The sequence below is a fragment of the Corythoichthys intestinalis genome, chromosome 6 (assembly GCF_030265065.1).
Source record: "Corythoichthys intestinalis isolate RoL2023-P3 chromosome 6, ASM3026506v1, whole genome shotgun sequence".
Taxonomy (NCBI): domain Eukaryota; kingdom Metazoa; phylum Chordata; class Actinopteri; order Syngnathiformes; family Syngnathidae; genus Corythoichthys; species Corythoichthys intestinalis.
The window spans coordinates 32,375,959-32,390,029 of NC_080400.1; the positions used below are offsets into that span (position 1 = coordinate 32,375,959).

General features: G+C 37.3%; 1 protein-coding gene across 2 annotated transcripts in view; it reads right to left on the bottom strand.

Annotated features, from left to right (window-relative positions):
- LOC130917414 (spectrin beta chain, non-erythrocytic 4-like) overlaps positions 1 to 14,071 on the bottom strand; it is a 113,351-nt gene that overhangs the window by 81,886 nt on the left and 17,394 nt on the right. For both annotated transcript variants that reach the window (XM_057838795.1, XM_057838796.1), the window contains exons 4-9: positions 10,543 to 10,716; positions 3,283 to 3,374; positions 3,132 to 3,212; positions 2,923 to 3,038; positions 2,729 to 2,841; positions 2,473 to 2,660 (exon numbers count right to left, since the gene is read on the bottom strand). In XM_057838795.1, the coding sequence (XP_057694778.1) occupies positions 2,473 to 2,660; positions 2,729 to 2,841; positions 2,923 to 3,038; positions 3,132 to 3,212; positions 3,283 to 3,374; positions 10,543 to 10,716 (764 nt within the window). The remainder of the gene's footprint in view (positions 1 to 2,472; positions 2,661 to 2,728; positions 2,842 to 2,922; positions 3,039 to 3,131; positions 3,213 to 3,282; positions 3,375 to 10,542; positions 10,717 to 14,071) is intronic.

Genomic DNA, 14,071 nt, shown 5'->3' on the forward strand with positions numbered 1-14,071 from the left:
CTGGGAATCACCCAAATTAATAGGCAGTGACTCAAACCCAACAAGAAATTACCTGAAAATGCCCTAAAATGAACAACAAGTGACCTGTAAATGCCCTGAAAATCTGATAGAATGACTGTGAATGTTCTGGTTTGGAATGAACGAACGTTCCAAGTCTAAATAGATGAGGCGTCGAGCACCGTCATTGCAGCCTTAGAGTTAACTGAGACACTATTATGGTGGAAGATTTTGGTAGCAACTTGTTGGTTTATTTTTATCTTTTTATTAGACATTGACACCGTTTTAAAATGATATCTCGATTCTTGGCAGGAGCATATCGATAAACTTTTGGGATACAAAGTATCACAATATATCACCGTTTCGATATTTTGTCACACCCTTAGTCGACATATCAACATAAATGTTAGGAAAAATATTTTATAAAGGTTAAAATGTTACCTAGTGTTGCTATAACTCATGTTTACAGGATATGTGTTATACTGAGAAGAGAATATCGATTGTCAGAGAAGTCTGTCAGAGATATGGTAAAGCTTTCAATTCAGCTACTTCGGTTTCTCAGAGAGCTGCTGTAGTAATCAGTTTGGATGGTGACATAACTGCTTTTTTTTTCACATTCTCCCAACTAACAATCTGGATTTGAACCCATGCCGTCACCTTGGCAATTGAGCATGTTAATTATTGGGCTACTGAAGACGAGTTAGACTGTATGCTGTGCATGTGAAAGGTAAAAAACCTACGTCCTGGACTTAAAAGAGCATGCCGGCTGCTGAAGTAGGCTGGGCTGTTTGCTCAGTAGTCAGCACGCTCGACTGCCAATGAAGGTTCAAACCCAAGATGGAGAGGGGAGAGACAGAGTTGCACATACTGTATACAGTGGGGCAAATAAGTATTTAGTCAACCACTAATTGTGCAAGTTCTCCCGCTTGAAAATATTAGAGAGCCCTATAATTGTCAACATGAGTAAACCTCAACCATGAGAGATAGAATGTGGGAAAAAAAACCATAAAATCACATTGTTTGATTTATAAAGAATTTATTTGCAAATCATGGTGGAAAATAAGTATTTGGTCAATACCAAAAGTTAATCTCAATACTTTTTTATATACCCTTTGTTGGCAATAACGGAGCCCAAACGTTTTCTGTAACTCTTCACAAGCTTTTCACACACTGTTGCTGGTATTTTGACCCATTCCTCCATGCAGATCTCTTCTTACGAAGCCAGTCCTTTGTTGGCCTGGCTGTGTGTTTGGGATCATTGTTGCTGAAAGACCCAGCCACGTCTCATCTTCAATGCCCTTGCTTATGGAAGGAGATTGTCACTCAAAATCTCTCGATACATGGCCCCATTCATGCTTTCCTTTACACAGATCAGTCGTCCTGGTCCCTATGCAGAAAAACACCTCCAACGCATGACGTTTCCAACCCCATGCTTCGCAGTGGGTATGGTGCAATTCAGTATTCTTTTTCCTCCAAACACGAGAACCTGTGTTTCTACCAAAAAGTTATTTTTTGGTTTCATCTGACCCTAACACATTCTCCCATTCCTCTTCTGGATCATCCAAATGCTCTCTAGCGAACCGCAGACGCGCCTGGACCTGTACTTTCTTCAGCAGGGGGACACGTCTGGCAGTGCAGGATTTGAGTCTCTGGCGGCGCATTGTGTTACTGATAGTAGCCTTTGCTACTGTGGTCCCAGCTCTCTGTAGGTCATTCACTAGGTCCCCCCGTGTGGTTCTGGGATTTTTGCTCACCGTTCTCGTTATCATTTTGACGCTACGGGGTGAGGAGGGAGTTGAAAGTCCGTGCTGCCCAACGACAGCCCCAAAACATCACTGCTCTAGAGGAGATCTGCATGGAGGAATGGGCCAAAATACCAGCAACAGTGTGTGAAAAGCTTGTGAAGAGTTATAGAAAACGTTTGGCCTCCGTTATATCCAACAAAGGGTACATAACAAAGTATTGAGATGACTTTTTGGTATAGACCAAATACTTATTTTCCACCATGATTTGCAAATAAATTCTTTAAAACTCAAACAATGGGATTTTCTGTTTTTTTCCCACATTCTGTTTCTCATGGTTGAGGTTTACCCATGATGACAATTACAGGCCTCTTTTCAAGTGGGAGAACTTGCACAATTAGTGGTTGACTAAATACTTATTTACCCCACTGTTTACCTACAACCGCTGTTTGCTGTAAAACACAAGTTAATATGTAGCTTTTACTGTAGTTTGTTGTAAATTTGACAATACACTTTTTGCAGTTTTCACTTTTTTTAATGGAACAATTCTGGCAACAATGACTGCCAGTATTTTACTGTAAATTACACAGGTTTATTATTTTAACTTTTTTTTTTCTTTTCATTTTTACAGTGTGAGAGGGACATCATTTCTGATGATTTCCTCCACATTCTGTTTCATTTGTATGTCCAAAATAACTCCAGAAGTAAGAAGCAAAAAAGTAAATCAACTCACTTGATAGGCTTCTCAACAGTGCAGTAAGTGGTGAAGGCCTGCAACTGCTGCTGAACCCCTGTCAGAGAGTTAGCAAACTTCTGATTGCCGATGATGGCAATGGTCTTCTCGATCCATTCCAGCAGGTCCGACGCCAGCGCTTCATATCGGCCTACTAGTTTTTCCGCCTCGATACAGTTGTCCAAGACCTGACACACATGATGACCAGTAGGATCAAAAAATGTTTGGAGACGGGATTGAATAAATATTTTATTACCTTGCCAACTCTCTTGCCCTCCACTATAAGAGCCTTCATCTTGGAGAAGTAGTGGTAGTAGGAGACCACGTAGGTGATGATGGACTTTTCATCCGGGTTCTCCGTGTTCACATCTTCACTCAAAGAAACGTTATCTCGGTTAGGCATACATCACCTATAAATGCTTGATGACAAGCGTGAGGTCCAATCATCACCCTCGGGGTCTAGCAGCTTGGTGAGGCCCAGGTTCTGCTCGGCAACATTAAAGGCCTGCTGCAGGTTGTGAGTAGCATTGGATCTGGTCAGCTTCTGGAACTCAATCAGATCTGGTCTGCAGTAAGGAAGTCGGACACTCTGTTTATCCCGCCCCATCGGAACACCTTTAAAATTTGCAAATATTAAAACAACATATTGTGAAGTCCACCTGTGTCTGTGAATGAGTGCGTTGAAGGCAAGGCCATCCTTCCAGCAGCTTGTGAAGTTCTGGATATTCACCTCAGGGTACCTGAAAAGCCCCAAAAATGAATAACAAAACATTTCAAATGTTTTAGCTATGATGTGGTCTTTTCACTCACCCGGCTGTCTTCATCTGGCACCAAAGCAGCAGAGCGTCCTTTGCCGAGCGTGTCTCTCTGTTGTCCGCTGTGGCGATCTTGATCACCTGAATCTGTGCAAAAACGCAAGAACATTGATGGACAGCTCTCCCTAGGATGTAGAAAATGGTGACATTAATGGAATCTTGAAATAAGTGTGTGGAGAAAAATATAATAGCTTTGTTTAAAATACATTACTATATGGTGTGTACTCTAATTTATTTTTGATTCCATTTTTACATTATGAGCATGGATAATAAAGTCCAGGTGGAGTAGCCCGTGGCTCATTTCTTACAGTTACATTGAATGTCCAAATTAAAACCTCTCCATTTCCTTGCAAAGCATACAATTTAAAGGGCCAGTATCATCTTGACTAAAACACTCAGTGTGATTGGAAGTGTGCCCCTATTTGCTGTATGCTTCTATAAATACATTTTCCAGTTACTCCTTCCTCCCTCTCCTCTTCCTCACCTTCTTCATCATTGTACTGTCAAAGCTCTCTACTTTCAGCACTAAAGAAGAAAGAAGTGAAAGAAACAATAGTTCTTCACACACAGGTCTCTTCAAGAGTAGCTAGTCACATGCAAGTTTAAAAAAAACACAATTAAAAACATAACTTCATTTTGACCCCTGCTACATATGTGCAGTATATTAGAATATAGCTTTATCATTTGAAAATGACAAGTATAGAGTCTATTGCGGAAAACACTCAGGTGACTTGAAGTTCAGCTCTGAGACCCCCAATTTGGCCATATTTCAAATTTGTCTGATATGCTTGTGTGATACATCATTGGAAACTTAAAAATCTCAATTTTCTGGGGGAAGAAAAATTTTGAACAGGAGGGCATTTAAAAAAAAAACAACATATATTTTTAAACAGCAAAACCCTATCTAGAGGTGAGAGCACGCGAGAGCAGATTTACAGACGCCATGACTTTAACGAGATATTATTGCGCACTTACCTTGTTTCGATCCCAAAACTCCATGTAGCATGTATCACTGAGTGTCAAGACACAGCTGTGAATGGCCACAGCTGGATTTTTGGGGGATTTTATGCGTGAAACATAGTAATATAACAAGGATCGCGATGCAGAAATCGCAGACATCAAGGAGTGGTCGAGATTTTCTTTTTCATATATTTACCCTTTTAAACGTTTTTTTTCTATCTTTTCTTTTTGTTTGGATCGATTATTTATCACCTAACACATATCGGAGAAAATATGACAGTAACAAAAAAAATACAATTAAGCAATAGTTATGAGGTAGATATCCGTGACTTCTTTACAGACGCCATTTTTTTCATTGTGATGTCATTTGTTTAAAAATTTAAAATATGCAAGTGAATAATTTTTTAATGTTGTTTTTTTTTTTAAACGAAATATTAGACATCAATTAATGATTCTAAGCTTGAAATGACAGACATTTTGAATTATAATTACCTACCTTCGTTTTATGGCTGGGTTGAAACAAAAGCGGTTGCGCGACGTCTGTAAACGGGAGTTTCCAGGGTAAAACGGACAAATTAAAAATAGTTTGGGGGCTTAATGCGCCATGAATCTGCTATGGCAGCATATAGACATATTGTTCTATCAAACACAACAGTTGTTTTGGCTGAAAATACAGCAGTTTTAAACAGGAGTGTAACAGCAGAAACTGCTTTTTCAGTCTTGTCTGTGTTTTCTGCCCAATACTTTTCATTTTCAAATGACCATATTTTGATTTCCAAAAAAGAAGACACTCGAGAGTACTTGAATTTTACTTAAAGTTCATTCAAAGATGCCTATATCACTAATATTTTTAAAGTGTGTCTCCTCCGTCTGGATAGAAAAATTCAGTTTTATTAAAAACAACAACAACAACAACATTTATTGCCATATAGTATATAACCAAAGACAACGTTCAAATTCTCAGATGTTACTCAATAGACTTTATTATTCTTTAAAAATAATCGAACAATAAAAACACGCAAAAAACAAAAACAAACAAACAAACAAATTAAATTATAATAAAAAATAATAACAATATAATGCAGACCCATAGAAATGTAGTCCACTCGATACACACACTCAGTAGGCTATGTGCACACTAAACATTTTTATAAATTACTATCACAACAATTGTCATTGACAAATTGTTAGTCCTACTTAATTGTTATGCTCATTCAATGTTCTAGATTGCACGCGAACAATAACCGAAATAAACTGACAAACGATTCAACCAGCATGTTTCCAAATGCAGCAGTTCAAAACTACATTTCCCATAAAGCCTCGCGCGGCTTAGCTCACTGACAGCTACCCTATTAGCGAGCATCGGTAGCAGAGGCAAAATCAGACATTGGTGTTGGTGTTATACTTATATAGCGCTTTTCCACCTTTCAAGGCGCTCAAAGCGCTTTACACTATCTCGCCATCTACCTACTGGTGACACAGCACCAGGAGCAACATTGCTATAATAGTTTACAATTATCAGCAGTGCAACGATGTGACATCAAACAGGATTCTACAGATCACACCAGTACAAAGCGCCGACAGAAATCAACAGTTTCTGAAAATACGTTTAGCAAGTGTACATACCGATAGCCTGTGAGCTCCTGTCGGGATGAAGGTTTGTTTGTGAATGAGAATTGACAGTTAACGCCATGATAAAGCAAGTCTGTGATTGCGCACACATGCGCAAATTTGTATCCAAAGTACAATAAAGGTATTATTGACTTAATTACTCTTTTGGGTACATGAGCATTTGATTATATATACGCATTGATTGTAATAAAAGTAGGGTTGTTCCGATCATGTTTTTTTGCTCCCGATCCGATCCCGATCGTTTTAGTTTGAGTATCTGCCGATCCCGATATTTCCCGATCCGATTGCTTTTTTTTGGCTCCCGATTCAATTCCAATCATTCCTGATAATTTTTCCCAATCATATACATTTTGGCAATGCATAAAGAAAAAAATGAATAAAACTCGGACAAATATATACATTCGACATACAGTACATAAGTACTGTATTATGATAATAAATCCTCAAGATGGCATTTACATTATTAACATTCTTTCTGTGAGAGGGATCCACGGATAGAAAGACTTGTAATTCTTAAAGGATAAATGTGACTTTGTATATTGTGACTAAATATTGCCATCTAGTGTATTTGTTGAGCTTTCAGTAAATGATACTGCAGCCATTTAACCTCTGGCCAAATGCATGATGGGAAGAGCAACCATGACTGTGCGTAGGGGCACCAATTGATAGGGTGTTAAGGAAATGATCAACTACTACCTTTCTTCCCCACACTGCCTCCCACGTGATTTTTAATTGCTGAGAGAGGTATTGTAAGGCTTTAGTCACATAAAAAATGGCTCCAAAGGCTGTCAAAATTCTCTTTACTCATTATACGCTGCCTTTAAGCGCTATCTATAGGTAAAACGGCGTTTTTATAGATTGAACGCAACAATGCGTGAGTGGGTCGTGCAGCGCATGCGTTAATTATGTATCGTGATCAATTAAAAAAAATTAATTACCGCCGTTAACGCAATAAATTTGATAGCCTACTTTAAGCTAAAACTACGCTGAATGAGTGTAAGACATTTTGTCTGTATCGTTAAATACAATTAGAAAACGATTTAAATAAAAAAAATACATATATATATTAAAAAAAAAGGCATGTCCGATATTTTTTTTGCCAATTCCGATACTTTGAAAATGACTTGATCAGACCCGATCGATGCCGATCGATCGGGACATCTTTAAATAAAAGTCTTAACAATTGGGCAGGCTCTCTGTAGTATTTTGTGCAAAGCGACAGTCAATTTCAACACACGCTAATTGGTCCCGTGAAAAATAATGAAAACCGGACATTTTCATTAATTTATAAGACCCCGCCAGACAGGATTTGAAAAGAGGACATGTCCGGGCAAAAGAGGACGTTTGGTCACCTAGTAATGACAAACAGTCAATCTGACTCATTAAATGTGCACTGCATCTACCTCAAATGACATTTGGGAATCCCCTGAGACCGCAGGGGACAATGGGAATATTTCATTGTTATGTGCCACAAGAAAAAATAAAATAGAGCCTAGTGACCAGTGTTGTTAATCTTACTTTAAAAAGTAATTAATTACAGTTACAAATTACTTCTCCCAAAAAGTAATTGCATTAGGAACTCAGTTACCCGAATATAAGACGGCTGTGATTATAAGACGACCCCCTGTTTTTCAAGACTCAAGTTTGAAAAAAAGACTTTTTGAACACCAAATTAATTTTTACACAGAAAATAATTACAGTACATCTGAAACAAAAATGATTATAACAATATATTTGAGAGAAAAAGCATGTTATTTTGCCTCATTCAAATCTTAATATCTGAACATTTAAATATGTAAACTGAAGTGCAATCACATACGTAAATGAATAGCTTCTGGTTTTTGAAATGTAAATAAACCAATATATTGTGATAAAACAAAATTGCAATAACTGCATTAACCATCAAAGTGAAGTATAACTGTAACTGTAGTCTTGAAACAAATATGAATAAGGAAAAACATTGCAATAAAATAATGCAAACTGGTTATATTTGAGAGTAGCTGAGATCTGTCATGACAGAATATTGCTTGAATGATATCTGGCGCCATCTAGCGTCGTGAATGGGTATGATGCCTAGACCGCGAATATAAGACGACCCCCACTTTTTCAGTCTTATTTCAATGCAAAAAACACCGTCTTATATTTGGACCAATACGGTAATTAGTTATTTGGCAAAGTAACTGGTGATAATTTTCATGGTTTTTTTCTCTCCCAAAAAAAAAAAAAAAAAAAAAAAAAAAAAAAAGGGTCACACAATGTGAAGTTTAAAGGGTTTTTGGGACAATTGGCCCTAGCCCAATTCTTTACCCTAAACTTAACTAGACACAGGGGTATTGCGGATATTGCGATAACTAGAAAAAAAAGTAACCTTTGCTATGTTTTGGATGTCATTTAATGTTGTGAATCAACCGTTAAAGTTGTTAAAATTGTTAAAATTGCTCCCATTATTGCATTAGTTCCCGTCTGTCTACTTTTGACATGTGTAAGTTTTAAAACTGTTTCATCATTTAAAGATAGATTAAGTCAAGATTTTGCCGATTTAGGAGCATTTTAGATAAAAAGTTACAGTATTTTTCGGACTATAATTCGCTGTTTTTTTTCATAGTTTGGCTGGGCGTGCGACTTATACTCAGGAGCGACTTATGTGTGAAATTATTAACACATTTTTATATCAATTCACATGTTATTTTGGTGTTTTGGAGTGACACTGATGGTTTGCTAAACTTGTTAGCATGTTCTTTATGCTATAGTTATCTGAATAACTCTTAATAGCTAGGTTACATTAACATACTGGCCATGTTCACATTTTGTTGTTCATGCATCATGTAACATTGTCATACTGTACACTTTTTCAGCATGTTGTCTATATTGCATTTTTATTTTAAATTGCCTTTCAAGATGAAATATCTGTTCTATGTGCTGGATTTTATCAAGTAAATTTCCCCCCAAAATGCAACTTATACTCCAGTGCGACTTATATATATATTTTTCCTCTTCATTGGGCATTCATTTTATGGCTGGTGCGACTTATACTCAGGTGCGACTTATAGTCCGAAAAATACAGTACTTAAGTTTGCTAGGAGGGTTCTCTACAACAGAGCCTTCCTGAGAAGTCTACTGCTTTAAGATGGCGGCTGTTTACTAACGCATCTCGTTCTTTATACATGTTGCTAATGCCGCCGTGTCTGTCATTTACATCTAGTTCTATATATATATGTGATATCTACCGTAGCATCATGTGGGCATAGTTTGTAGGCTATCGGCTACAGTCTGGTATTATTGGAGCCACCTAGCATCGCGTTTGCAACGGCGTCACAACACCCTTGCCTCCTCACCAATCCTGCTCTGCTCTCTCGTCTCTGTGAGTCCGTCTCTCTCAGACTTTTCTCGCATCATTCAACCAACATAGTAACGCATAGTAACGCACGCCTTTCCTGCCTCAGTAACTGTAACGGCTTTGCCAAGATGAGAAAATTAATTAGATTACTCACTACTGAAAAAAATAACGCCATTAGTAACGCTGTTATATTCTAACGCCGTTATTAACAACACTGCTCGTGACGACCTTGGACCACTCTCATCACACATATTTACAGCAATGCCTTGTTGAGGGCATGTGTCAATCATGACATCAAGTGAAAGTGGAGTTTTAAATAGAATATTGACTTTCAAAAACATATTATACATATACAACAACAACGTCACACAGGAAGGCCAGAGCCCAGATTCATACACATGGCCTCTGACCTGTGAGGCCCCTGGGTACAGACCTGACATAGAGGATGCTAACTAAAAAAATACTAAGAATTCTGAAAAAGTTTAATATTGAATTTTCAATTTGTGGTATAAATTTTGCAATTATGTCATGTCAAGGTGTACACCGCTTCTCACACAAAGTCAGCGCGGATAAGCTCCTGATCAAGTAAATGGATTAGATAAAATAAAATTATAAAACACTATTTTTTCCACATTATTTTAATTTCTATTTATTATGTATATAATGGTAGTATTGCTCTCTATTTTGGGGGTATTTTTATCAGTATTTATCTCTGAAAATAACTGACACATGAGAAAGAAATAATCCATATCTATCATAGATGTAACAATGGCACCTCTTTCTTCACTTTGTTTTGGTTCTTTTTTTGTATTTGACCTTGGTACATTGTACGTTCTATATTTATCCCTAAAAAAGATGAATAAAAATATAAATATTAAACGGAAAAAGACATCGCATCCTTTTTTTCATTGACTTTTGAAAAATAAACAGAAATTGGTGTGCGCATGTGTGTTTTGAACCCCCCACGGCTGTTATTGACATTCATAAAATAACAAGCAGCTGATTGGGTAGCTGCAAGGCCAGCTCATTACATTCATTTTGAGGTCTTAGGGGGTCAGTTTTGAAACCCTAAATGCAGCTCAGCCTCGGGGTACCACATGGCCACTCGCTTATTATTACATTGGGGGGAGAGGGGTTGTGCATCTGTTCACTTTCGTGGAGGGAGGGGTGGGGGCTAGTGTGGTCATATATCAAGGATACATAAAAATCTAAGTGCAAACAATGTACCTCTTTATTTGAGAAACCTCTCTGAAATAATTGTATTCAGAAACATTACAAATGCTCTGCTCCTCCATTTAAAACACTATTATGCGTTTTGCAAGATACCTGAAATCGGAGGATGATCGTCCAGATGAGGCCCAGTGTGAGGCGGTGGTTCCCGTCGACAATGTCGTGTGAGCCCACGTTCTCCAGATGGACTCTCTGCTCCTTGAGGAACTGAAGGGCTTTGTCCACATTCTCCAGACAATGGATGCGCATCCGGCCTCGCGTTGGCCTCGGCTGGAGGGTCATGCAAACATGATATGTCATTTTCAGCCAGTACCTTTTAATAGCGTGTTATCACGGCTCATTAAAATTCTATCAATTAGGTTTATTCACGTTTCCAGGGGAGTGACAGCATTTGTTGGATGGTTTTCAAACTTGATGGCCTTCTGATGCAACCTACACATCATTTATGTATTTTTTCAAATTTGTGTGCTCAAAGGCAACACGCTTAAAGAGGAAGTTCAGAATTTTTGACATTAGGCTTAATTTTCGAGTTAGCGGGGGTTTAATTAGTCTGTGGAGTTGGTCTCAACAAATTCCATGCAGTTTGTTAGTTATTTGTTTCTTGTAGGGCTCCGCAGTGTCTTAGCTAGCGCGAGTCAGTGGTGCTATCTATCATGCCAAGAAAAAAAACGATTTTAACAGTCTCGAACTGTTCAAACGAAACCATGTCTTGGTCAAAGAGGAAATAGTACTGTGCGTCAGGTTGACTGATTTGGAGAATGGGGAGTCCCTTTCATTCACACCAAAAAATTAAAAACCTGTTCCCTGCAGAGCTGCTGGATTACAAATGTTGCTGTTCATACTACAATTATAGACATGCGATGGTAAGTTTTAATAACTTTATCTTGAAAACACAGCCAACACTATTGATTAGATGGGCCATCTGTGATTTTCTTGTGTGCATATATTCTTTTTATTTGCATGTTGCATAAAACAACAACCGAACCAAACATGCAAAACGGTGCTATATGTGATACGTTACCCCCAAAACAAAGTGTTCAATGAGCTGCTTAACTATGCTAAATTTATCCCGTTTTATGTTTTTTTTATAAGGCAAATTTATTTATCTAGCACAATTCAACAAAAGGCAATTCAAAGTGCTTTACATCACATGAAGATCATAAAAATCACATATAAATCAAAATCGGAAATAAAATTATACATAAAAATTGCATTTAATAACAAATAGAATAAAAATAAATACATAAAAATAAAACAAAAACTAATACTACTAATAATAGTTGAAATCAGCAATGGAGATAATAAGCACAAGAGGAATAGAAAGCAAGTAGATTGAAATATATAGACAGTTATGACTATGCAGTGCTAAACAAAAGCGTTTTTAGCCCTGATTTAAAAGAGCTAACAGTTTGAGCATACTTCAGACGTTCAGGTAACTTGTTCCAGAGGTGAGGAGCATAATAACTAAATGCTGCCTCACCCTGCTTGGTTCTTGTTCTTGGAACATGCAGAAGACCGGTTCCAGACGACCTTAGGGGTCTAGATTAGGGCTGTCCCAAACGACTAATTTTCTCCCGATTAGTCAGCCGACTATTTTTACGATTAGTCGACTAATCTAATAATTGGAAAAAAAAATTTGTTTCTTTTTTTTTTTTCTTCTAATTTAGCAATGAAATTTTTGTTGACGCTAATCAATTCGCAAAAAACATATTGGAACACTTAAATTATTTATAAAAGTACAAATAAACACGTAAATAACAATAATAAATCACAGATAAACAATGAGTTCAAATGCTGATAGAATTAACTAGTGTAGCATCCCGATTGAAAAGATGGTCTCTTAAACTGATGGTTTACAACTTTATTCCATCCTTGATGTAATCACACTGTAAAAGCTACGGTGCACACAAATAAAACAACACAATTAGAAATTAACGAAAACTTTTAACCTTTTTCCTTTTAAACCTTATTTATATATCAATGAATTGCCTATATGAATTGCCTTTACCTTAATTTATTACCTTATCATTGACAATTTCTCCCTTAAGTGCAATCACTGTATATACTGTATATATTTATGACCTTTTAACCTTATATAATTTTCTATACCATAAAATAAACCATAACATGAAATAAACCTTTCAGTTAGCATTAAGAACAATACTAATAGCACTTAATGGCCCATTGTCAATGAAACATTATTATTTAGTGAGGCGACAGCACCCTCTGGTGTACAAAAAATGAAAAAACAAAAAAAAAACATTTACAAACTGGGTTACGGCGCATGAGGTGTTTATTCACGGCCGACGTGCAGCCAAGCTTGCTCGGCATTGAAGAGACAGGACAGAAGAGTGTACGCTCCTTTGTTTCTTTGAAATAAGTCAATGTTTTGGACACTCTGGTGCAATTTTTTGGCTTTGTGCCGCTTTCCCCGCTTGCATACAGAGTGTCCGACATTCTGAACTTTCCGCGCATATATTTTTTTAACCCTTCATTAACCGTCGACGGGATGTTGTGCTCGTCGACGGATTTACGTCATCGATGACGTCGACTATGTCGACTAGTCGGGACAGCTCTAGTCTAGATGTCTCATAGGAATCTAACAAATCAAGCATGTGTTTTGGTCCAAGGCCATTAAGTGTTTTGTAGACGAGCAGTAGTATTTTATAGTCTATCCTTTGACTCACTGGAAGCCAGTGTAGCGATTTCAAAACCGGTATAATGTGGTCCAGCTTCCTTGTATTTGTGAGGACTCTGGCTGCAGCATTCTGTACTAGCTGCAGCTTCCTGACTGATTTTTTATCAAGACCCGCAGCGCAAATTACATGATACGAGACTACATGATAAGTGCCAAGCAAAGTCCATTTTGCAAATGTGGTAATTCTTTGCTTGACTTTGTGGAATGTTGCCACGTTTATGATGTTTTAGTACAATCGTGTGCCTGAGTTGTACCCGAGTCACTTATCGTCGCTATTGTTGCAATAATTTATGGTCGCTACTGCGCTAACATGGAGTACGCCCGCAATTAGTTGCCGACAATAATCGATCATCAAATTTGTTGGCAACAAATTTATTAATCGATTGTTATCGATTATATCGATTAGTTGTTGCAGCCTTACCCCGCTAACTCGAAAATTAAGCCTAATGTTAAAATTCTGAACAAGTTGCTGTATGATGGAACCCCAGAAGAGTCTTAATTAAATAAACAAAAACAACATTTTGAAATATATACCATTTAGATAAGTAATATAGTGTGGTAATATTATTATTATTATGAAAAAGATTTTACAAGATAAAAAGTGTTTCTCGTTTATTTATGTTTTTAAATTTCATAATGTTTTTTTCCACAATAGCCTTTTATTCCATAACCATAGACTTCACTATCAGTTGACGGGACACAGGGCTCGGGGTCGATCCGTAGGGCGCCCCTTTTTTCAAAAACTTAAAATTTAAATAATTTCAAAACCAAGGTCGCTAGCGACCTACAACCAAAGCAGGCACCTCCCTTAGGCATATATGAGTCTCCATGAGCAGTGACATCACAAAATTCAAAGTCGTTCCCTAATAAAATCCTGATGATTTTTTTTACAAGTGTAACAAAACTTAAAATGGCTATAAAATTCTC